The 26,160-nt window shown below is 49.7% G+C and overlaps 2 protein-coding genes across 3 annotated transcripts in view; one reads left to right on the top strand and one right to left on the bottom strand.

Annotated features, from left to right (window-relative positions):
• Nucleotides 1–26,160, bottom strand: part of LOC144169141 (uncharacterized) — a 61,047-nt gene that overhangs the window by 14,539 nt on the left and 20,348 nt on the right. For both annotated transcript variants that reach the window (XM_077698169.1, XM_077698170.1), the window contains exon 2: nt 14,778–14,923. In XM_077698169.1, the coding sequence (XP_077554295.1) occupies nt 14,778–14,903 (126 nt within the window). In that variant the 5' untranslated portion in view covers nt 14,904–14,923. The remainder of the gene's footprint in view (nt 1–14,777; nt 14,924–26,160) is intronic.
• LOC144168246 (uncharacterized) lies at nt 16,088–23,677 on the top strand. The gene is made up of 4 exons (XM_077697270.1): nt 16,088–16,107; nt 16,907–17,098; nt 20,053–20,325; nt 22,381–23,677. The coding sequence occupies exons 1-3, from the start codon at nt 16,088–16,090 to the stop codon at nt 20,306–20,308; spliced, it is 468 nt and encodes a 155-aa protein (XP_077553396.1). The 3' UTR covers nt 20,309–20,325; nt 22,381–23,677.

Raw genomic sequence — 26,160 nt, forward strand, 5'->3', positions numbered from 1 at the left:
AACGATCAAGCGCACCTTCAGAAGTCGGGCATTTGCATTGGATCCTGTATTGCCCCCATTCTTAGTAATCTTTATCTTGCAAGACTCGACAAGGTCGTCTCCTCTTCTCTTGAATGGACGTCGGTTGTTAGGATCTTTAGGTTTGTTGATGATTATTTACTTGTTCTTAATTGCAAGCGTGACATGTTTGAGTCGGAGGCTTTCAATGTATTAACAAAAGTTAGGCAGTGCCTCGCACCGCTAGAACTAACTCATGAACTTCCCGACAATGGATCAATCCGGTTTTTAGATTTATGTATTTCATTTAAAGATAAACATGTCTGCTGGAGCTACGCACCACGAGCAAATAAGCCGCTCCTCCCCTACAACTCTGCACATTCCAAGCTCGTGAAAAGAGGAATCGTAAAATTATGCTTGGGAAATGCCTTAAATAAATCTTGTCCTCATTTAATGAGTCAGAGCCTTGGCAATCAAGATGCGCGCTTGTCTCAGGCCGGGTTCCCCAAACATGTGTTAGTTGCAGTAGCGGAATCATTGCTCAAGGAAAAGAAAAAAAGAGGCAACGGTGAGTTTGAGGCAACGCCCATCGAAAAGCAAAAAACGGCAGTTATACCCTACGTGCACAAACTCTCTCACAATTTGAAAAAGATAGCCGAGCGGTCAAAAGTAAGGGTCGTTTTTTCGGCTCCCAACAAATTGGGCAAGCTTTGCAAACTGACTGACCCCAGCCTTCCCACGAGACCGAGGTGCAACAAAAAGCACTTAAATCGCTTTGTGGCTTGCGCAGAAGGCGTTGTTTACAGCCTTCCGTTGGACTGTGGGAAAAGGTATATCGGCCAAACAGGGCGGTGCCTAAATGATCGTCTCCGTGAACACGGCAATAATGTAAAAAACAACACGGGGGGATGGCTTGCATCACACTGTAAGCAGCATGGTTGCAAGCCCCTGTTCGACAAGTGCGCAGTTGTCGCCAAACATAAGAATCAGCTTACGCGAGAAATAATAGAAGCTGACATGATAGCGAAAGCGGGCCGCGATTGTGTTAGTACGGCGTCTGTCGCCTTATCGAAGAAAGAGCGTGATTTTCTGAATGGAATGTGACGTGTAAGAATGTATTATGACGTGGGCCAGTGGTCATGTGTATATATATTGTCACGAAGACAAGGACGATGCAGTGGTGTTGAATGAGAAACACGTTTATTGGAGCGAACTTGTGCTCCCCTAACAACTCAAAAGAATACAGAGGCGGCGAAGCAGCGGTCAACAAAGTGACTTGCACAGGCGAGTGTCGTCGAATCGAATGCCCCGGCGTCCGCACTGCAGGCTTTTTATCTTTCGGTGCGCGTGGTTCTCGAAACGTCGATTCACATCGAGAACATAGTAGATCCAAGAAGATTATTCTGGGCTGTTCACGTTAGATCGGAATGCTCTCCCTATCACGACAGATAACAGATGCGGCACAGAAAGAAAGAATGGAACACGCGCTTCCCTTGGCGCAGAGATAACACAGACCGGCGCAGCCGGGCGGTAAAAGCAAAACACAAATAAACAAACCCAATGTATGGTTCGCGGCATTACCCCCCCTCTAAGAGTGCATCGACCCGATGCTAACATAAGCGACAGTCCGAAAATAAAAATAAAATTCGTTATCGTCCGTAGAAAGGTTTTAAGCGAACCACGTGGACGACTTCGGGCCGCGTGCGTCGTCGTGATGTTCCGGAATCACCATCGGGGATCACCTCGTAGGTAAGTTGGCCGACACGTCGTAGAATCTGGTAGGGTCCGAAATACCGTCGCAGGAGCTTCTCACTGAGTCCGCGTCGTCGGATGGGAGTCCAAACCCACACACGATCCCCTGGTTGGTACTCGGCGTCTCGGCGTCGGAGGTTGTAGCGGCCCGCATCCACCAGCTGCTGGTCCGTTATACGAACTCGAGCGAGCTGGCGGGCCTCCTCCGCACGTTGAAGATATCCGTGGACGTCGGCGTTGAGGCCGTCGTCTTCTACGTGCGGAAGCATGGCGTCGAGCATCGTAGTCGGCCTTCTACCGTAGACAAGCTCGAACGGCGTCAGCTGCGTCGTCTCCTGGATAGCCGTGTTGTACGCAAACGTGACATACGGGAGCACTTCGTCCCAAGTCTTATGTTCAACGTCAACGTACATTGACAGCATATCTGCGATTGTCTTGTTCAGACGTTCTGTTAGTCCGTTCGTTTGGGGGTGGTACGCCGTCGTTCTTCGGTGATCCGTGTTGCTGTAGCGTAATACTCCTTGCTTCAGCTCCGCAGTAAATGCCGTTCCGCGGTCTGTGATTAGGACTTCCGGGGCTCCATGTCGCAGCACAACTTGGCTTATAAAGAACTTTGCCACTTCTTGTGCAGTCCCTCTCGGAAGAGCGGCGGTCTCTGCGTAGCGCGTCATGTAGTCTGTCGCTACGACAATCCACTTGTTCTGTGATCGTGACGTAGGGAACGGGCCTAAAAGGTCCATTCCAATCTGTTGAAATGGTCTCGATGGGACGGCGATCGGTTGTAGAAGTCCGGCGGGTCTTGACGGCGGCGTTTTTCGTCGCTGGCAGTCACGGCAGCTCCGGACGTAGTGGGTGACGTCAGCGGTAAGGCCGGGCCAGTAGTACCTCGCCTTGATTTTTCCAATAGTGCGGGCTGTGCCGAGATGTCCGGAAGACGGGTCGTCGTGGCACGCTTCCAAAATTTCGTCACGAAGGTCCGCGGGGATCACGAGAAGGTAATTCGCTCTTGTTCCGGGGCTGAAATTCTTCTTCACGAGGACGGAGTTTCTCAGGCTGAATGCTGGTAAGGTGCGTTTGAAGGTCCTAGGAACGGCAACGTTGCATCCCTCGAGGTACTCGATTATGGCGCGTAAGTCGGGGTCGGCACGCTGCTGGGCGGCTAGGTCGATCTCCGTCACGATCCCGAAGAACGCGCTGTCTTCATCAGAGTCTTGTGGTGGTGGGTCGACGGGGGCGCGGGACAGGCAGTCGGCGTCGCAGTGTTTCCTGCCGGATTTATAAACGACTGTAACGTCGAACTCCTGCAGGCGCAAGCTCCACCGCCCAAGACGGCCAGAGGGGTCCTTCAAATTGGCGAGCCAACACAGCGCATGGTGGTCTGTTACAACCTTGAATGGCCTTCCATACACGTATGGGCGAAATTTTGAAATCGCCCATATAATAGCCAGGCACTCTTTCTCAGAGGCAGAATAGTTTTTCTCCTCCTTAGACAGACCACGGCTGGCATAGGCGATTACCCTTTCGCAGCCGCTTTGCTTTTGGACAAGGACGGCACCCAAGCCTATATCACTGGCGTCCGTGTGCATTTCCGTTTCGGCATTTTCGTCGAAATGAGCGAGCACGGGCGGGCTTTGCAGGCGTTTTTGCAGCTCGCAGAATGCTTTTTCTTGGTCGTTTTCCCAGCTGAAATGGGTGCTGTCTTTTGTCAAGCGCGTGAGTGGCTCTGCAATGCGTGCGAAGTTTGCGACGAAGCGCCGGTAGTATGCGCACAGCCCGAGAAATCTTCGCACGCCCTTCTTGTCTTTCGGCCTAGGGAAGTTCGCGATAGCTGAAGTTTTTGCCGGGTCAGGTAGGACTCCCGCGGCGTTGACGACGTGGCCCAAGAACTTGAGTTCCTCGTATGCGAAACGGCACTTTTCAGGCTTCAGCGTCAACCCCGACGTACGAATGGCCTCGAGTACAGACTCCAACCTTGCAAGGTGTTCGTCGAAAGTCCGGGCGAATACCACTACGTCGTCGAGGTATACGAGGCAGGTGTGCCACTTAAGGCCAGCTAGCACAGTGTCCATGACTCTTTGAAACGTCGCTGGTGCTGTGCACAGCCCAAACGGCATCACCTTGAACTCGTATAGGCCGTCTGGGGTTATAAATGCAGTCTTCTCTCGGTCTTTCTCGTCCACTTCAATTTGCCAGTAGCCGGTCTTCAGGTCCATCGATGAGAAGTACTTCGCGTGGCAGAGGTGGTCGAGGGCGTCGTCGATTCGGGGGAGGGGGTACACGTCCTTTTTCGTGATTTTGTTCAGTCGCCGGTAGTCAACACAAAACCTTAATGTGCCGTCTTTTTTCTTTACGAGTACGACGGGCGCAGCCCAGGGGCTTTTCGATGGCTGTATAATGTCGTCGCTGAGCATGTCGTCGACTTGAGTCCGGATGGCTTCCCGTTCGTGTGAAGAGACGCGGTACGGTGACTGTCGGGTAGGTCGGGCTCCATCTTCGGTTATTATTCGGTGCTTCGCTAGAGGGGTCTGACGTAGTTTTGCGCTCGACGAAAAACATTCGCTATAGCGACGCAGCAAAGCCAATAATTTGTTCCGTTGTTCTTGCGGTAGCGCCGGATTCACGTCGAAGGGCTGCGGGAGCTTGACGGTTTCTACGGGGGTGCGTTCAAAGTCGGCGACCGCGATCACGTCACTTGCTTCTTGCGTTTCTTCGAGGAATGCAATTGCCGCGCCCTTGTTTAAATGCTGGTACTCCTCGGTGAAATTAGTAACCAAAATGTGGGATTGGTGTTCCTTGAAGCGCGCAATGCCTCTTGCGACAGACACACCGCGGTCAAGAAGCAACCTTTGGTCACTCTCCACGATAGCGTCAACGTCAGGAGCAGCACCTTCACAGTAGACGGTGATCATCAAACTTGCGCGGGGTGGCAGGGTGACATGATCATCGGCTATCCTTACAGCTGCACGGATTTCGGGGTTCGATTCCGGCGTCATGGAGTGGTCGGAGGAAAACGTTATCGACTTCGTCTGCAGATCGATTATTGCGCCGTTGTCCGTCAAAAAGTCCATTCCGAGAATTACGTCGCGGGAGCAGTTGGGCAAAACGACGAACACCGCAGGGTACGTCGTGCCGTCTATGGTGACGCGCGATGTGCACGTTCCACTTGGCGTCACGAGGTGGCCTCCTGCTGTGCGTATGTGCGGACCGTCCCATCTGGTCATAACCTTCTTCAGCTTAGACGCAAATGGTCCGCTCAACACGGAGTAGTCGGCTCCCGTGTCTACGAGGGCGACTACATCAAAGCCGTCGATGGACACCTTGACGTCGGATGCCGCCTTCCTCGAATTCCGGGTGCGTCGGGGCGTCGCATCTCGGCTTGTGCGTGTTGACGGTCGGGCACTGTGCGTCGTCGTTGTCATCGTCTTCTCAGCGGACGTCTCGGTCCGGTCGGGTGCGCGTCGCGGCGTATAGCTGTCGTCGTGTACGGAAGTCTCGTCAGGTCTGGGTCGGATCGTCGGGATGAGGGCATGTTGTGAGTCACTGTTTTCCGCGAGTCGTTGCGTCGTTGGAGGGTTTTCATTTTTCCGCGATCGTGCAACTTTACCTCCAGAAGTTGCTGCTTTTAGTTTCCCCCGCGTGGGCTGGGGGACCTTCCACGTGAGAACTCAGCATTGCTACGGCGGTTCGGCGACTGGTATGGGTAGGGTGACGGCGAACGGTTGAAACGGGCTGGTCGACGGCTGGTGTTGGACAGGTACTCTTCGATCTGAGCAGGGCGCTGGCCGTATCGGGGGCGTGGGGCGTCGACGGAGAACCCTCGCAAACCGAGCCTCTTGTAGGGACAGCGACGGTAGATGTGGTCGGCCTCTCCGCAGTGGTAGCACAGCGGGCGATTATCGGGCGTTCGCCACACGTCGGTCTTCCTTGGCGTCTGGTATTGGTCTACAGGGCGTCGAGCGGGCGGCGTTGGACGGCGGTATGGCTCAGCCTCTTGACGACGGGTTGGAGCAGGGCGGGGTTGACGAACAGCCGAGGAGTAGGTCATGGCTTGTGGTTCGCGGGGTGCTTCCGACGGCGTAGAAGTTCCCAGTGTGTTTTGGACTTCTTCTCGGATTACGTCGGTCAGGGAAGCCACTTGAGGTTGCGGCGTCGTTGGAAAAAGCTTCCGAAGCTCCTCCCTGACCACTGCTCGGATGGTCTCTCGCAATGTATCGGAGCTTCCATTTGCAGCACCGATGGTCTCCGAGAACAGCGCGTTGACAGGGCGGTCGTACTGCCTGGTTCGAATTTCTAGCGTCTTCTCCATCGCGGCCGCCTCAGACGCGAATTCGGCCACTGTCTTCGGAGGGTTACGGACTAGACAAGCAAAAAGCTCTTGCTTCACTCCTCGCATTAGAAACCTGAGCTTCTTTTCCTCGGTCATTTCAGGGTCCGCACGACGAAAAAGTCGCTTCATCTCCTCAACGAAAATCACGACTCCTTCGTTGGGGTGCTGCGTTCGAGTTTCAAGCAAAAGCGCAGCTCGCTCTTTTCTCACCACGGTAGTGAAGGTCTTAAGGAACTCCCTCTTGAATTGAGTCCAGTCGGTCAAAGAGCTCTCATGGTTCTCGAACCAAGTTCGAGCAGCATCTTCTAAGTAAAAGAAGACATGCCGGAACGTTTCTTCATCGTCCCACCTGTTGAAGATGCGGACGCGCTCCAACTTCTCCAACCATTCTTCGGGGTCTTCAGCGGGGGCTCCCCGGAACGATGGCGGTTCTCGGGGCTGCTGCAGGATGATTGGCGACGTTGTTTCTTGCACCATGGTGTTGGTTGCAGCGTTCCTTCTCTTGGGCCCTTCTGGCAGAAGACCGAACTCGGGCGGTAAATCTTGCAGGCGGGGGCTGGCTCTTGTTGGACTGGCTTGGCGGCTTTTCGAGGTTGTAGTGGGCATGAAGGGTGCGTACCCCGCACCTCTACCAGATGTCACGAAGACAAGGACGATGCAGTGGTGTTGAATGAGAAACACGTTTATTGGAGCGAACTTGTGCTCCCCTAACAACTCAAAAGAATACAGAGGCGGCGAAGCAGCGGTCAACAAAGTGACTTGCACAGGCGAGTGTCGTCGAATCGAATGCCCCGGCGTCCGCACTGCAGGCTTTTTATCTTTCGGTGCGCGTGGTTCTCGAAACGTCGATTCACATCGAGAACATAGTAGATCCAAGAAGATTATTCTGGGCTGTTCACGTTAGATCGGAATGCTCTCCCTATCACGACAGATAACAGATGCGGCACAGAAAGAAAGAATGGAACACGCGCTTCCCTTGGCGCAGAGATAACACAGACCGGCGCAGCCGGGCGGTAAAAGCAAAACACAAATAAACAAACCCAATGTATGGTTCGCGGCATTATGTGTTTTCGTCTGCTAATAAAACTGTTGGAAGTAGCGCATTGTGTTGTCCCACTCGCTTGTCCTTGTGTCCTAGCGCTTCAAGATTCCGTCATGTCATAAGAAAAGGCATGACTACCAATGGCACATCGGCAAGACCTACCGGAACTACCTGCACTGGGGTAAAGGCACAGATATGACAACGATGTCAGAGCTATGGAAACCTTCAGCGTATTTTAAGCATAACTGAAGCACAAAGAACACCTCCGTTGTTTTGCTAAACATAGTCGTTTGATTCACTTTTTACCGAAAAAAATCGGGTTGCAAACCGGCGTCGGTATGACAAAAAAATAATATATCGAAATAATTCATCGGGGCGCTTGCGTTTGTTTACGTGCTTTGGAGGCGAAAACCTCGTGATAACTATTAACAACTTCTTTACTGCTGCGTTGTATTTGCGTCCCTTTCTTCGCTTTCTTTTCTTTCAGTTTTCGATCAAATTACTTAGAGAAGCTTCTTTTCTCCTACACCGTGTTTGCGACTCCTTTTTTGGATTTCACATCCTGGTCTTACTGCACGAATCACTCCAGCAGACAGACTAGCACCCGCCACAGCTGCCCTGTAATCAGTGTTATGCATGGCTGGTGTGGACCAGTTCCACTTAGGCGCCATCATGTTCAGGGGTCCCGGGGCACGCACTATTCTGCAACCTCTACGTTTCCAGTTTGTAGTTTTGTGAATTTTGTGAATTTTGTGAAAGAGGCACACTAACCCCGCCGAGCTGCGAATTTCCGGCAAACCTCCTCAGTGTGTTCGCCCCACGAAGAATGAACCAACAACAACGACAACTTGTTCCACCACTGAAAACATCCGCTGATGGCGCAATGGTGGAGCATAGGATTTTACCTGTAGAGACCCGGGTTCAAATACAGTGGGGTTACACGTCTTTTTTCTTTACTCCGTACAACGGCAGCCGCTCCATCGACCATACAAAAAAAACAAGGACGGTTTGTCATGGAATTCGGCCCTTAGGGCTCTCGCCTTAAAGGGGCCATGCAGACAAAATACAAGTTTGTTTTATTCGAAAGATTTCGTCTTTTGTGGTGCCCCAGCACTTGTCGGGAAACAAACGATGCTTTATTCACTGACAAATTAATCAATTTAAGTTAAAACTTTGATTCTCCCGCCAAATCGTGTGTTTTCGTGACGTCTGCATTGATGTCATATGTGCTGGGGAGCCTTGTTTACCGTTAGTCAACCTAGATGGCGCCACCATACCGCGGCAGGCCGTTTTTTGCTTGTGTTTTTGACCGTTTATTTACCTGGCTTGTTTTTGTTAACGTAAAAAATAATCGTTTCCTGAAACATGGTGTTCGCTCAAAAAATATGTTCACCTAAGACGCCGTCGTTTACGCCAATCGACCGTGTCGTCTGAGACAACCCCAAAGCGCCGCAGTTCTGTGCAGCTGAAACAGCATAGTGCGCGCAGTACCAACACCAGTACGCATCGGTACTTGTATGTTTACGTGTACTTTCGTAACTTCCACTGCTTACCTCCCCATTCATACGGCTATAAAAAGAATGTGCCGTAACTGTAAGCGCAATTAAGTAGCTCGATCAGCAAGCGTATAAGCCCTGCTAATTTGTGATTGCGTTTGTCTGCCTCAGCCAATCGCAGAGCTGTCACATATGACACCATATGTTCTGTTGCGGGTCGCATGGTCATTCCTTTTTTTTTCATAATTATGTAGCTTATTTGAGCGAAGTTATTTATTTATTTTATTTATTTATTTTCAATACTTCGAGTCTCATTCCGAGACCATAGCAGGTGGGCAAACATATTGAACATGGAGGTGGTACATAAATATCAGCGCAGAAAACAGTCCCCAGTCCCAGTTAACGTTCCCAGTTAACAGTCCCAGTTAACGTTAGAAGTGGTGTCAGTACGATTCTAACGAAGCAATATTTCGAATGAACCAAACTTGTGTTTTGTCTGCATGGCCCCTTTAAAGTAGTAAGTATGCAGGCGCTGTCTTGCACCATCGGTTAGAGCCAAGCCAGTCATTTGTGGATTGTTAAACCACACACACCCAGTAAGGCCCTTCCAGCGGGTGGTTGATTGCGCAAAAAGTGCACCCGTGTCCGCTGGCTTCGCTGGAAGCGACTTCGACAGACGATCCTGTAATGTTACCTCCTCTCCTCTTTCTCTCCCTCCCAATCTTGTCGCTGTGCGTCTCCCCTCGGCACAATGGAGGCATTTAAACTGAGTGATTTAGCATTCCGAGTTACCTCCGCACGAACCAGGTGTTTTGGTTCGACTGGAGTTTTAAATCGCGCTTTCCGGGATAGGACTGGACTGAAAAGACTTTATTGAAACAATTCCTGCAGTAGGCAGGAGCCGGGTTACGGCTCCGCCTCGACGTGGCCTGGCGTCGCGCCTTCTTCTGCGACCCTACTCGTCACAAGCCCGTTTTACGGAGCCCGTGGCTCTCGAGAGCGGCGAAGACCTGCTGGATAGCCCATGACTGGTCGGTCGTGCTTGTAGATTCGATGACTCTCTGGAGTTCCTCCGGATACTCTTCGAAGTGCGCGCCGTGTGGGTCGGCGGCACAGTCCCACATGATGTGCCACCGGTTGGCCGGTCCTTTCTTACAAACAGTGCACTGGTCACTCGGGTACTCGTCCGGGTACATTCGGTGTAAGGATGCCGGCGACGTTGTCGATGCCGGTTGGAGTCTTCTTAGATGTAGCGCCTCCTCTCGGCCCAGTTGCCGGCGGGGCGGCGGGTACGCTCGTCTGGCCAGATGTAGGGTCTTCAGTGTTTCGCCGTAGCCCCTGGCTCTGTCGTTGGTTTCCGTCCACCACTCCCATTCGGGACGAGTGCCCACGTTGGGAGCGCGGTGTGTCACAGCGCGCGCTTCCCTGTGGGCCGTCTCGTTGTGGTTCGGCGCGTACGGCGAGCAGTTGCCCGCGTGCGCAGGGATCCATCTGACTTCCACTCGTCTTCCGTCTCGAACTCCCGATCTTTCTACAATTCTTGCCGCCTTGCCGCTCACTCGACCTCTTTCCAGGTTGCGGACGGCCTCTTGCGAGTCGCTCAGGATTGTGTCGCAACGTCCCTCAGACATCGCCAGGGCTGTGGCGATCTCCTCAGCCTCAGTGGCGTTCTCGCACTTCGCGCTCGCCGACTTGGAAACCCGTCCCGTGCGTGCATTCACAGTCAACAACGCGTATCTTCCTTGCCCGTACTCCGCCGCGTCGACGTACCTCGTCCGCGGGTCCCCGCCGTACTGTTCGATGAGAAACTTTGCTCTCGCCCGTCTTCTCTCTTGGTTGTGCTCCGGGTGCACGTGTTCGGGATGGGGCTCACCCGCACGTTCTCGCGCACCCTGTCGTCGAGTTCCTGGAGGTGTCTTCCTGTGACCCGGTAGCGTAGCCCAGGGTCTCGAGGATGCTTCTGCCCGTTTTGGTCTCCGCCAGCCGCTCTCGCTGCGCTTCCAGTTGCGCCTCGGCGATCTCGTCCACCGTGTTGTGGACGCCCAACTGCAACAGTCTCTCGGTGTTCGTGACTCGCGCAGCCCCAGTGCCCTGTTGTACATTCTACGGATCATGGTGTCGATCTTATTCTTGTCGGTCTGCGTCCACGTGTGGTACGCCGCCGTGTACGCCACGTGGCTGATCGCGAAGGACTGCAGCAGCCTTGTGAGTCCTTCTTCACGCATGCCCGCCTTCTTGGTTGACACTCGCTGGATCAACCGCAGGGTAGTCACCGTCTTGGTTGCCAGCTTCTTCAGCAGGTTGTCTTTGCTACCGTTACTGCTGATCAGCATGCCAGCACACTGATCTCCGAAACCTCGGGAATTCTCCGGCCCGTCTTCGTGATCAGCTCCATGCGATCACACTCCCTCGGGGGCGGCGGCTGCCACCCCGCCTTGCGAGGCGAGTACACCAAGAGCTCGGACTTGGACGGCGAACACTGCAGGCCCGTTCCGTCTAGTCGTTCTTCAATGGCCGAGATCGCCCTCTGCAACCTCATCTCTATACCGGCATCCGTGCCGCCGGTCGTCCACAGGGTAAGGTCGTCTGCGTAGATCGTGTGTCTCACGCCCTTGACGCCCGACACCGCTTCGACGACCTGTATCATAACGATGTTGAACAGCAGCGGCGAGATCACCGAGCCTTGAGGTGTGCCCACGCTGCCGACGCGTCGCTCCGGTAACTTGATCTCCCCCGCGTGCAAGGCGATCTTGCGGTCCAACAGAAAGTTTCGTATGTTGTCGTAGCTTCTCTTCCCCATGTTGAGCCGCGATGCCTGCGCCAGGATGGCAGAGAGCTTCACCCGGTCGAAGGCGCTCTGAAGGTCGAGGCCAGGATCACCTTGCTGTCCTTCGTCTCGTTCTCGATGATCTCCTTCTTCAGCTGCAACATCGCGTCTTGAGTGTTCAGGCCCCTCCGGAACCCGATCATCGAGTCCGGATACGGGCCCTCTTGTTCGAGGTAGTTTTGCCATCGTTTCGCCAACACGTGCTCGAGGACCTTCCCCACGCACGACGTCAGCGAGATGGGCCTCAGGTTCTCGATGTTCAGCACTTGCCCTGTTTCGGAATCAGCACCGTCTTCGCCTTCTTCCATTGGTCCGGCAGCTTGCCGCTTCACCAACACTGGTTGTAGTATCGCGTCAGCGTTCTTAATACCGCTGTTGGTGTGCTTCTGTGCACATGGTTGCGACCATTATAGCGGGCTAATACGTTCTTGCGTGGGTTTGCTTGGTTAAAGGCTATAGGCGTTGAGAGAGTTTATGCACGGTTTATGCCAGTGGAGTTTCGACGCAAAAGTGGGCATTTTAAGAGAAAAAATGCAACCTTTTTATTTACAGCGCGTCTTAGGAGGATGAAGTGTCGTTGTCGTAACAGTTTATTGGGGTTAAGGAATCACTATTACATTTCAAGGGCGAGGTTTAGAGGGAAGGGTTCGGCAACCGAAAAACAAAACCAAACATGTAAGTCCGAAGATTATTACCGCCTTCGAGTCGCCGAGAGGTTTGAAGGGTTTGTTTCGTTAAAATACTGCAAAGTTGGGCTACGTAATGCCGTTAGAAACAATTGTAAAATGATGACGGGGTGAGGGAAGGTATTATTGCAGAAGCTCACGCACTCCATTTTTCGTCTGAGGTGTCCAGGCGGCTAATGGCTGAACCTAGTCACAGAGGAACAGGCGGTCGAACAGACACAGCAAATTTTCGCGTGTACGTTGCCCATGCAGAACTACTGGCTTTAACAGCAGACAGCAGTCGTGCGCTGCTTGTGCCAGCTGGCGCTGCGCTAGTCACGTGACTCAGGTCAGATGGCCAAACACGCCCGTGTTGCTACTGCTAGCAGCTGTGTCATCGTTTTGGGAGCTTCGAATAGCAACGGTAATTCCCCCAATTTACCGTATTATTGCCTTATTACCGTATCATTGCCGTATTACGGTATTATTGGTACAAGGATGGGTCGACCTCAGTTGAATCTTGTGTCTTGTGAAGATAAGCTCTTCTTAGCTTTCTTACACAGACTCCGTAATGTGTAATCGTCCTCCGACCGTCCATAGCATAACGCGTTCCGCTTCAGGGTGGGGCAGGGGGGCATTGGGAATTACTGTTGACAATACCTTGTTACTAGGCATGACTACTGAGTCCTGTCATAGGATTACTCACGACTAAATAGACATTACTGAAGAGTCCTTGTCATTGAGAATAGTTATGTCAGTTAAGGTAAATGCTGGCATAATGCATTATTCCAACCCCCTAGGCTCTTCATATTTCAATATCAGCATGCTTGTACTACCATAAAAAAAATGGCTCCCCTCCAATGCATTTGTGTATTGCAGTGAAGCCGGCTTTAAATGTGGCAAGTGTGTGTTAATCAAGCCGACGTCGCCTAGAGTCGGCGTTCCCACATTCCGTTTGGATTCTACAGTGAAGCCTACCAGTAAAGCAAATGATGTCTGCTGTAAAAATGGTCTGCTGTAAAAAGATCAAGAAGTGTCCCTGTTGTGAGTCGACAAGTAAAAGCTGCATAAGTGCGTCGAATGAGGTCATAATGCTTTTGAAGTATCGAATTCATCAAAGGAGTGTGCCTAAATGTGTTGTAAACGGAGCCAACGAAGACTCTTGCCAAGTGTCTTATTATGATTGATTGCCATTCCGCGCGCAACCCTGGTGTAACCAATTGTAAGTTCTTCATGCTACATGACCTGCAAATTTCTGGCTCGATAAATAGAAAGAGAAGGATTATTTCATTGGGCGGAATTTGCGAAGCTATCGTTCTAATAAATCCTGCTGTGCTTTTTAAAATGTAATCTGTCGCACCAGTAGAATAGCCGAGTCGGAGTTATCAACTCTTAATATACCGTGTTTACTCGCGTAATGATCGCACTTTTCATCGAAAAATATGGGGTGCGATCATTACGCGAGGTAAATTTTTCGGGAAAAAGTTTCATCGCGGAAAACGCAAGTTGCAACTCAGAATGCTTACGCTAAGTCTCATGAACATAGTATACATAACAAAAAAAACATAATAAAAACTCCACTGACCACCGAATGACCACCGAGTGATGCAAAATGCAGTGTTTTCATTACGGAATGCGCCGGAATTACGGCATTACAAAACGCGCCGGAACGAGTTTGCTGTGAGGTACTGTGAGGCGTTTGCTGTGAGTACATTATGTGCATTCATTTAGTGAGAGTCTATTCCGCACCAATAATGAACTCACGCGTGCCGATATCGCTAATATCATCAAGTCCGCCGCAATAACGTAGCCATGTCCGCTTTGAAAGAGGAGGAAACTAACGTAAGCACGACCATCGTCGTCTAGACTTGGCACACACACGACATATGGCTGCGGCAAGTTTAAGGTGCGATCATTGCGCGGGAAATTAAAACAAGTCATATTTTGACGACGAACTTCAGGGGGCGATGATTACGCGAGTGCGATCATTATGCGAGTAAATACGGTACTAAACAAGTACCCTGATATTTCTGTTACCGTTCGAGAGCCACGTGAGCACAGCAAACACTCTGCGACTAGAGAATGAGCGTAACTGCGCCTCCGCCTTGCTTTTGAGGAAACGCGCAGACCGAAGAGAAACATGAAGGGGAAAATACACCGGTAGTTAGTCCCAAATCAAGCGCGAAGGTAAAGCATCACCCAAAAAAGCACATTGGTGTTTTTATTTTCAACACCGCGCCTAAACAACATTTCACGGCATTGAGTGATCACAGAGCAGAGCAGAGGTGTACCCAAACGGTAGTCGCCTCGGAACTAGTCCTACCTATTCTAGTGAGCGTGTGGCCTCTCCTTGTTGCTCCACCCCTGGATGTCCCTCACTCCAGATATATGTCACTGTATGCGTTCCTAGCAAAGAGGCTGTATTTTACAGGAATAATTAGGTCATGTGATTACTGGGCGTGTGGAGAAGGTAATCGGAATAGTTTCTTAGAGGTTCGTTTGCGTTTAATGGTGACCTGAGTCTGCCTCCTCATACATATCACCAAGCCTCTCGAGCTCGTTTTGCTAGTTCAAAATGAACTATCTCTTGCTAAAATGTCCTAAACGCCACGTGATATTTAGACAGGTAACGAATGTTTAGTTCTTCCGCCTGTATCATGAAGCATCTTACCTTCGACGCATTCTGGTGCTTTCCGAGATAAGCCTTCAGTTCGTAAGGTGGCATTGAGGTTGTCGGAAAACGCAAAGCTGCCGTCACAACATTCCAAGAAATACCCATGACGAGAAGAGGCAGCATAGTGCTCTCTGAGGAGGAACCTGTAAAAGACAGCGGCCCGTCCTGTTTGACAACCGTTTATGTACAATTTGGTGACCTTCTTTGAGTGGATTTCTGCGAACGCACTTGCCATCGTAGAAGCCGTATAATGGGATGACGCGACACCCCAACGACCAGAAGCAGTTTCGTCACCCTTTCGGATCGTTTAAGGACCCTAGCTTCTCTATCGTCAGAGTGTCTTGTCTTGCGTAGCAGGTTACCGCCATTCCGCGCACCACAGCCAAGTTTTTCTGTCCTTTTCCCCCACCGCGTTTCGGCATTTGTTTCGCATGCGTTCACATCCAACCTAAAAAACTCCCAATGTTTCTTTCTTTTTGCTTTTCTCTGCCGACGGTTAAATGAGACGTCATACAAACCTAACAGTTAATCAAAGCAACGTTAATTATAAAAATGCGAAAGTCAGCCAAGGTTGGCGTATGCTCTGTTGTAAGGCTAAGCTACACCTGCGGTTTGTCTTTTGTAGGTATTTTACCCAGCGCAAGCAAGTCATGGAATAAATTTCGAACGAATATTTCAATTTCGTGCTCAGAATTCATCTTAATCGTCATCAACAACAACAGCCAACAAGGACCGCTGCAGGATGAAGGCTTCACCCATCGACCAGCAACTGCTCCTGTCCTGCGCTGTTGGAGTCCATTCTTTGCGTGCAGATTTCTTTATTTCGTCCCTCTATATAGAGTCATTGGCCTTCCCCTTCTTCTAGACCCGTCCCTTGGTATCCACTCTGCTACCCTAATAGTCCACCGGTTGTTATTTCGCCTAACTACGTAGCCAGCACAAGTCCATTTATTTTTCTTTAGTTGAACTATGATATCCTCTACTCTAGCCTGTTCTCCGATCCAAGAACCAAGGCGCGGCGGCGATGGCTTCCGCAATGAAAGCGTGTAATCGTTCGTTCGTTACAAAGGGAGGGTTGCGAAGAAGGGGTAGCCAGAAAAAAGTAAAGGCGCGCGCCATTAAAAAGCCATACAAGGCGCTGGTTGCATGAAAGTTAACGGTAGGTTCCCCCCAACAGTGTAACTACTCCGAGCACCGTCTGTGTCTTGTCTTGCCGTGCAACTTTGTGCGCGTTCACTGCCTGCTCTAGCCCGAAAACCGATCTTTGTCTGTACCAACTCGGCTTAACCGCGTTCAATTACGGCAAAATGTATGACTACGATTGCATGTATGTATCGTGTCCAAGACGAAACACACTTTCTAGTGAACAATCGCCGTCCACGTTCGATTTAAATAAAATTTGCTCACACCTTTCGCCTTAATTCTGTCACCTCTATATCGTGTACTGAGGATCTTCGCTGGTCCTCTACCTTCACAGAGGGAAATGGCTGTCATTTTTCACACGTTTCTTCACACTTATTGCGATTGTTTTTCTTTAATTTTGTGGGCACTCCTTTGTTTTCTGGCGGTGTCTGTGCTGCATTGCGGCAGTGCACCGCTCCGACAATATCTCCTTACCTATGTGACAACATTTTTGAGAAACCGTATCTCTTCTGCTGTGATGTTAGGTTTAGAAAGCGGTTTTTGCATATACCGGAATAAATGTCGAAGGAGATTGGAACCCTTTTCAAAACCTCCACGCTGTGATTTCCCAATCCGACTCGTACTGTAACCGGCATGTCTTTACAGCAAACACCTATAGCCATGCTGCAATGATTATGACGGAAATTATGTGTTTCAGCACCACCGGGTTCAACAACAATGATGGACACGGGTATAATGCGTCGTGGCATTCGTAAATTCACGCAGCACGGCACAAATTCATCATTATCCGCAGCATTCTTTGACAATGTTCTCCGTGATCACTATCAGGTGGCTCCATGCGGTGCCCGCGCAAGTGCGAGCGAAACTTTGCTGTGCTAAGACAACTGCAACAATTATAACTATACGCCCTTGTTTGAATTGCAGAGTGTGAGGCAGTATTTCAAGTGCTGAAAGATGTTTGGCGCCAATTTCGTCCCTCGCAGGCGGCACCGGCGCGAGGCCGACCGCGCGCTGGCGGTGCTGCTGTGCCTGGTGCTGGCGCAGCGGGCGCAAGCGCTGCCCATCGTAGACCGCTTCGTGCAGAACCTCTTTGAGCCCGACCGGCTCAACAGGTGGTACGCCCTCTGGGAGAAGGTCATACACCTCACCAAGTTCCACATACACAACGTCCCCAGGTTGGTCCGATGCGCGCCGCCATGCAAGCGCCGATCGATGCAAGTGACTGCGGGGGATAACCGCCGTAAAGCTGGGGTATGAGGGCTGGTGGCGGACTACACAATAAACATGCAAAAAAACATGCAAAGCACAATATAACTATGAAGGAATCGGTAAAATGTCCTCTGGGGGCTTCTATGTAGCTAGGCAAGGTTTCGGGCTGTTACAACACGACTGTTCACATTACGGATACGAACATTACGTATACGAACGTTGCATGCGGTAATATTCAAGAGCAATTTTCAATCACCAACATCTATAGCGGAATTGGTGACTATTCGGTGCAACAAAAAACGGTAATTTGATTCAGTCTGATTTCTAAATCTCGGCGTTGCCATGTCTGAAAAGATAGTTGTTCTCCACGTTATAACGTTATATTATAATATAACTATAGTTATAATATAAGATATTACAATATTATAATATGTTATGATATAATATGGTACATTATAGTTATATTATAGTTAAATAGCTGTTACTGCAATAAATTCTGCGTGAAACCGCGGCCCGCCATTATAGCGTGTAAACGCCATGGCCCCCTTTTCATCTTCAAACCTTTTCGAGTGACATGGGCGGGTTAGTTTCACCTTATTCAAAAGGTATAAACGTGGGTTCCTAGAATTCTTATTGGGAATGAAATCAAATCAAAGAGAGTTAGCTGGCTCTCGTTTTGTGCTCACACGGGAGTACGCAGCTACCGGCTGCGATAGGGAAGCTCGGTTCACGGCATTTTGCTTTTCTGTTAAAAGGCGAAAGCCTTAGGTGCCTCATGAAATGAAAAAGTGACCGTCTTCCTCGTCGGGGTCGGCGTCATCACGAATGGTGTCCAAATGGCAAATAAAAATAAATTGGGTTTGTGTGGGAATAGCATGGGCTTAGTTTTGCCGCTTGCTTTTTTTATAAAGGCGCGCCGCGGCAGGGTTTCAGTGGAGCCACGCTTCAGATTTCTGGGTGGAAGGTCCTCCCTACGAACGGAAGATGATTTGTGGTGACAAAAACAGCGTGTTTCTACGAGGGCATTTTCATTGCACGACTCTGGGGGCCGAGGGGTAACCGTGTGAGCACCAGATTTAGCTTATTGGAAACATTTATTTCCACACCATTCGTGGCCGACACCGGGCAGTGAAAATGGTTAGGGAAGGTTGGGCGGCTAGAGGATCGAGTGGAGCGATGTGATGGCCACACGATCCAGAACTGTCTTGCTTTGATATGATCACAACTACTGATTTCTGCTTTAGTTTAAAGGGACATTGTGAAGTTCATAGTGCAAAAAGTTTAATTGACTGTGCAGTGTACGATTTGCCTCAGCCGTTATTCAAAAGCGAAAGAACTCAGCGCTTGTTATAGGAGCACTGACACCAATTTTCGGCGTTAATATTATTGCACAGTTCGCTTCCTTCACTCAACAGAATACCCTGGCTGAAATATGAGCGGCCTGCGACGCGAAGAACATAGTTCAATTGCATCGCATTTATCGCGCCGACGGAGCAGCGCGCGGAGCGACACTCAGCAAATGGACATCAGCGTGACATCACTCCAGGAGAGGAAAAAGAAGTGACGCGACAGCGCTCGCCAAAAACTCGTGACGTTACTTCACGCGCGCGGCCTCACGAGCGGCGAGCGGGCGCAACACCCTCTCAAGCGGGCGCCGGTGACGTCTGCACAAAGCGGTGAGGTCAAACCGGGAGGCTGTCATATGCGCCGTTCGGGATGAAAGCGCGGGAATTTGAAACAAACGATTTTCAGGCCGTTCAATGTAATTAACTATCGCGCGCTGAAGTATTTGAAGTGCTGTTTCAGTTTCGCCAGACATTTAAGCATCGATAAAAGCAATAAAAGTGTAACATAAAATTTTCGTGTCAGTGCTCTTTTAAGTACGTCTGCAAGGTCTCCGCTGTCAACATGAGTATGATACGTCACCGTGTAGAACATTACTAAACGGGTACTAAAAAAGCACTGCCATCCTGGTTTCTGCAGTCTGGAAGTGCGTTTACAATGTAAACAATGCCGACAAAAAGGAACAGATCATTAAAATTGCAGTTATCGCTTTACGAAGAGGTTGCTGAATGCATTTGGTGTGATGTGTTGTGTGCTTGTGACCACTAAGCTGTTGTGGCTATCTACACACAGCTGGTGTGATTCTTGGTGTGGGCCTTCTTTTAAATCCGAAGCATAATTTGGCTACCAACACCGGTTTCATTAGCCTGCCCATCGGCTTTAGACGCCTAGGATCACAACTGCTGCGCGTCAGTCCGTCAAAACAGCAGCCGTTAGTGGCTGTTATGACACACGCACGAACGCACACCAATTCGCATTATCCGGACTCTGGCTGCGGGCCCTCCTTGTGTTTATATAATTTTTCTGTTCTTTTCATCAGAAGAATAAAACTACTCGTTACCCTGAAAAACACATACACTCAGTCACACGAACATGCGCACTCGTGCGTAGACACAAACTAATACACACCCCGTCTCACACAACCGCTATCGCACAATATGCACTAAACACGCACGCTTTGGTCGTGACCCCCGTACTTGCACTGCTCACTTGGAACTGCTTGCACTAGCATTATTTGTACTACAGGATTCCTTTTCCAGAAGCACCAATGAACTCCTAATATCGAACTATGGTCCTAAGCCACACAATTCTTTTCATCTGAAGAAAACCAGTAGAGACCACATTCAGGTTCATATTATGTGGTTAAACGAGCCGAACCTACCCCTGGGCTATAGGGCACGCTGTGTAGAAGGGCTCCGGAATAATTTTTACCACCTGGGCATGTTTAACGTGCGCCGAAATCAAAACCAGTGGAAATAAATTCTGCTGTAATTGTTTTCGCTCTTCCCGCGTATCTAACAATCTACCAGCTAATCCTACCGCTCAGCATAGTCACGCAGTCGCCTCTTGTACGCAGGATCTTGATGATGCCCTTCTCGAACATCAACGCGCCCCATCGGCGGGCCATGGACCTGCGCAAGGGACTCACTGACCTACGCCTCAAAGCGCTCCGGGGGCGGATGCACGTGATCGCCAACCAAGCCGGAGTTGGCGGTGTCGGCGGCGAAAGTGAAACAAGAACTCTCCACAACTACGCACCATCAGAGCAGCCCGGGCCAAACAAGAACCAGGAAATGGCCACACAGCCTGTCATTGTGCGCGCCAAGCAATAGCGGGGAGTGAAACTCAGGTAAATCTCATTCCGTGGCACTGTACCTTGTCGGAAGCGGCAGCGTTGCTCTAATTGCATTCTAATAATATTAGATCTTATTTTTGTGCATGTGTCATACCTTAAAGCGTATATGCCTGGTTTAGGAATGCGCTCATCGTTGGGTATTGTCTAACATGAGGTTAGTAGTTCGACAAGTACCTCAGAGAGGGTCAAGCGGACGGTTCTCCGACACGAGCAACAGGCTTCAAATTTTAAATGTAACGTACAAGCCCCCCGGCATACCGTCCCCCAAAGCAGCGTGGATGGAAATTTTCCCATACTGTTGCCTGCTGGCGAAGGAAGTGAACAATGTTTGCAACGAAGAACACAATAGCAGCGAAGCACAACGCAGCTAAGCACCACGCAGCTAGTACAGTGCCCGAGCTGAGAGAGTCCTCGCTATTGTCTTATGCGAGAAATTCTCGAATGAAGTTGCACTCATTACTTATGGTGTTGTACTGCAAATGAGCCGCTAAGTATCCTGTGCCAATGTACCTATATGCATAGATTGGAAGACTGGGTGCCGTCTTGCACGCCTTTTGAAGCTATTGGTTATGTGAGTGACATTTTCGCCGCTGTCCAGTTGGAAGGTTGTGACAGCGGTTGCGACGGTTCACTTCAGAGGTATAGCCACTTCAATCATAGACGAGCTACGCCTTTTGAAAATCGCCTGTAAGTAAGCGAAGCTGAGGCATTGCACGCTGCGAGCTTGAGTAACAAAGCGGGCCATCGGCATCGGAGCCCTTATAAAAAAACGGCTCCTTCCTCAGGTTTTCTACTGTGCGGGCTTGAACTCGACGAGCTTAACCTTAAGAACTCGACATGAGGTAGTCGTCCTAATCATCAGGAAGAACAAGTAGCGACAACCACCATTGTTGTTAACTCGTCCATTACACGATGGCATGAATGAGCAGCAGCGCAGAGCGTGGTAGACAGATCGAAGCCATCCAAAAGCAATAAGATAAATCTCAGAGAAACGCGTCTCCCGCGGCAAGGTTTAAATGCATTCAGACAACGCGAGGCCAAACAAGTCGTCTCAGGCAATCAGCCAGGCGTTTATCTTTTTGCATTCCCAACTTTAAGAAGCACTCTGATGCACCAGGATTTTTTTGTGCCGTGTTTTTGGTTTGTGGTGATTTTGCTTAAATCGAGTACTCCATGTTTTGCTTGGTAACAACTGATATCAAGCCAGCCAATTATTGTGTCAAGCACCAAACTAGATCGTTTTATTATGTCGACCTTGGCAGTCCACAAACTCCTTCTTAATTAACGGTTGTGCATTAAGATCCAGCCAACATGGTCGCCTAACCAGCAGACCAACAGCGACAGCATCGGCAGATCCCACATTTTAGCCGCACGTGATGGCAACGACAGATTTTCTAATAGCGTATACTGGCATATATATAATATCGCATATATCAGTATACACCTCAAGCTTCATGATGCTTCCTAGTCGTTCTAGTCGCTGTTTATAGTACCATTACTAGCTTGAGTACCCTTGGTTAAACCCCACACCAGGTCCCACACTTCTGTTAGCCTACTTGATCGTCGGCTACCCACATTTTCTTATTCTAAGACAATTATCTCTGTTTTAGTGAAAAAAATTATTCCTACAGCCGTAACTAAAGCCTCCACTCCACCGTAAGTGAACTTAGCAGCGGTAAGCACTCCGCAGTATTTCCCCTTCAAAGCAATCTTTTTTATGACACCTCAAGACATTACTGTAAACATATGTATTTTTTCTGAAACAAAAATAAGGTAACTCCTCCTGGGAATGGCCGAATCAACAAAGTGTGCTTGTCAGGATAAGCGAGCCTCTCAATCATATTTAACATTGAATTCCTTTGGGAATCTTCTTGGGCTAGTGCAAATCTCAAGTGTCTGTGCTTTTGCTCTTGTTGTTTCGAGTGTTTCTCCCGGCCACTTGTTTTGTGTATTTCGCTTTAGATCAACAGATAGCTCTTCAATTGAAGAATGTGACTATGTTGTTTGGAGTGTTGTCCACTGCCACTTGTTTTGTGCGTTTCGTTTCAGATCAACCGATGGCTCTCGAATGGAAGAATCTGACGGCATCTGCAACATCGAATTTTACCACACATCGGGTGACCACAAGCGCATTTTTTGTGCCCGGCTCATGTTTTCATAAGTTGTCATGGGCATTCTACGCTAACACTTATTTTACGACATTCCTACGTTCAGATCATGACAATGCAGGTATCTCGTTCTCACCCGACGCAAAGCGCACATATTTACTCCATAAATAAATGCGGCCACTGGGCGATGTGCACTTTGTAACCAGACCAAGACCACACATCACGGGTATTGCTTCACAATAGTTTTTCATCATGGAAGACATCATTGAACGCATTACCGTATTTTTACTATGCTGTTTGAGTATAACTTACCGAGTGTTCCTCAATTTCCATTGGCTTAAATGCAGACGACAGCTTTCGATCTACTTTTGTACATTTCTGGGGTGCCTAAAACATTCCGGCTGAGCATTACTTCCCACGTTATACAAAACCGCAAGTCAGGAGATCAAACACATTTGACTTCACTCAGATTATTCTCCATTCCGCTGCGCTCTCAGGATTTTGACACAAAAGCCGGGGACGTTTCTCATTACCATCCGGTGACCGCAAAAATCACTTCGCACTAACTCGTTTCTAATGGCAATAGACGAATTTCATTTTGTCAGTGCTTCGCCACAGAATCGAATCAGAGTTGGCATAATCTTAGAGCCCTACTCCATACTTTGACTACGTTTCCCATCCGTTTCAGTTCTGCATGACTACAGGAGCGTGAATACACTATTTGTGCGCATGCGTTTTCCCTGAATACATCCTAGCCGGGCTGGCTACATCTGCAGGGAAGACTCCGGCCAAGTCATGAAGACCTAGCAATAGGACTTTATTCGCAGTTCCCAATAAGTTTTCCCAATCCAATCCAATCCGCTGCGGCTCTGCTTATGCTCGTGGCCTACATTGCTCGTATCATCTTGACAACTGTCACAGAAGCGAAAAGGCGCTTTCATCTACGGAATCAATCGTCTTCTTTATATTACAGGTCTTTGTTGGCCGATATGCGTTTATAAATACACGCAGCACATGGCAAAGTGGACCACGAACTGCACAGTTAAAACACCATTAATTCGCCACTCTCATAACTAGGAGCAAAAATATCAGTTATATTCAGTTGCGGAACAGCAACCAACGTCCTCGCTGATATGTTCCATCGGCCATTCGTGAACCATATACACAACCTCAACTCATGCGCAAAAAATCGCAGGTTAGTAATATAGGCGTCGCCGTCAATGTTTCGGCAATAAAAACTGCACGACACGATTTTCAATTCGAAAATAAACATTTGAATTTCGAACGAAATTGCGTCCCTGTGCCTTTCCTCTTTCCTTAATACGTTTGCCCTTTTGTACATCTTTTAAAATATGCAAGTGAAAAAAACTACAAAAAAAATTTCCCCGCATTTCCCCGAGGGGAAGAATGTGAAAGTGCGAATGCAGGAGTTGAATTTGCGCGGTTCGGTAATGTTCGCGAAAGAGAGATCACACACACACACACAACTACAAAGAAAGAAAGATGCATTTATTCACAGACACCTATTTGTGTTGTCGTTGTACTTGATTGCTAGAGCGGATCTCAGCTTTGAAATTTCGTGTCAGTACTCCTTTAAGCGGGTGCATTAGCCCTTCTCACGCCCGATTCCTGGCCAATCCCCCACGTGGGTATGTGTCATGCACAGACACCTATTTGTGTTGTCGTTGTACTTGATTGCTAGAGCGGATCTCAGCTTTGAAATTTCGTGTCAGTACTCCTTTAAGCGGGTGCATTAGCCCTTCTCACGCCCGATTCCTGGCCAATCCCCCACGTGGGTATGTGCCATGTCAGCGGCCAGGCAGCGCGCGCCCATCTCCCCCCGTTGCCAAGGAAGACGAGGAGATTCCTGGCCAATCTCCCACGTGGGTATGTGCCATCTCCCCCCGTTGCCAAGGAAGACGAGGAGCGCGCGCACCCGCAGCTGTTGCTATGTGGACGGACGGCGGTCAACGGAATTCAGGGTCGCTTATAAAGTGCATTCGCACTTAAAACCTCGTGCTTGGCACATGATACACCGTTTACAGAAGAATTACTGGCACCAAAACACTGTTTCTACTGCGTTTAGTCTCTGGACCGGTAGTTTGCTACTGTGTATTGAAGTAAGCATACGGGGTTTTTCTCGAAAACAGTAAATTTGGGAATAACACTTTTTCTCGTTTATTGCTAGCTGAGAAAGGCTAGTAATGGTGACAAGACAACGACGAAAACGATGATGTTGTTGTTGTTGTTGATGATGATGATGATAGTATTATGATGATGATGATGATATTTGTTAAGTTCGCATGCCTCACTTACTTAAAACCACCCGGTAACTAGATATCATTCGCTGGGGTTCGATACTTGGTGTTATTTCAAGGGACATCCACACACTACTAGACACGTACCCCTGCCCTCTCAGGCTGGTGTGGGTTAGGCGGAATACGTTCACCGCTCACATTGCAGCGGATATGGCTGGTCACCTGACGTATATTCCTCGGCCGCTGCCAATGTTAACAACTGGTCCGATAGAAAACTTTTTCCAACGGAAGGACGATCTGCGTAGCGCCACACGTGCCCTCATCCCCCCGTGTGGAACGGACCTCCCCAGTAGACTTACTCGCTGGGAAGAGGTTTTGCTGCGAAGACTTCGCGTTGGAGTGGCGCTTTCACCTGCTGTGACCCGGGCGTGGCCACCACGCTACCATGCCCGTTCGACGATACCTGCCCCTTCTGCACAGCTCCGGCCGCACAAACTGATGCGGACCATCTCATATGGGCGTGTTCTTCATTGGCCTCAGCCAGAAAGCGACACCTGAGAGGCACAGGCCTCCCCCTGGAAGACCCCCCGACCTTCAGCGGTGGCTCTGGGGACCCCACCACCGCTCCCTTCTTGACTTCCTTCGAGAGACGGGTGCCCATGTATATTTGTAAATAAGTTATTTTTGTGCCAACGGGCATTCTATCGCAAAAAAAAATCGCTGGGGTTAGCTTGTTTACCTGTAAGGGGTTTGTTGTTACATCGGCCGAGCTGACTCGGGCGCGAGGGGCGTGAGGGGAAACCGCGGAAGCTCCTTTCTTGTTCGCCGCGCTATTGTGTTCACCCGACGAGGGGGCGCGGAGAGGACTTATAGAAATGCGTCGATTGCAGCAAAAATAGTTAAAACTGACGTTAGCCGTCCAAGGAGGATTTCCTTTCGTTCGTTTAGAAAACTGACGGAGGGGAACCACTGACATCTTAGCGACCATGATTACCGCCATGAGAATGCCGGAAGCGGACGGGAGCTGGAGGTCATTGAGGGGGTCAAAAGTATGAAGGGGGCACTATGGTTACACAGCTCAAAGCTACTGGGCGATGCTTCCCTTCGCTCCATGTCTGACCTTGGCATCTCGGTGGCTGGGATGCGTCAATGGGCAGGTGACCAGGCTTTGTTGTGCACTGGACGTGTCTACAAAACAAAAGAATTTTGGCGGTACGGGCCGCAATTATAAGCGCGCGTGCTATGAACAATACTTTAAGACTAGCCACCCGAGAGGCGATGGTCGTCAGGTTTGCTTTTATTTAGTTGGTTTCATTTGTGTTATATTTGTGTTTTGCGGAATACCTCCGGGTTTCTGTATGAGAGTGAGAGAGGTGGGTTGCGTGACTACCTTGCACTCCCCTAAGTACGTCACTGTGACCAATCAGTGGCCTAGGGTGGGTTAATCAATGAGCCATCCTCAC

This window comes from Haemaphysalis longicornis, unplaced genomic scaffold (assembly GCF_048455015.1).
Source record: "Haemaphysalis longicornis isolate Haplotype H1 unplaced genomic scaffold, Haemaphysalis longicornis Haplotype H1 scaffold_2, whole genome shotgun sequence".
NCBI classification, from domain to species: Eukaryota; Metazoa; Arthropoda; class Arachnida; order Ixodida; family Ixodidae; genus Haemaphysalis; species Haemaphysalis longicornis.

Coding starts and splice junctions, on each gene's coding strand:
- LOC144168246 (XM_077697270.1), top strand. CDS start 16,088: ATGTATGACTACGATTGCAT. Junction 16,108..16,906: donor ATGTATGACTACGATTGCAT/GTATGTATCGTG, acceptor CGTCCCTCGCAG/GCGGCACCGGCGCGAGGCCG. Junction 17,099..20,052: donor CACATACACAACGTCCCCAG/GTTGGTCCGATG, acceptor TCTTGTACGCAG/GATCTTGATGATGCCCTTCT.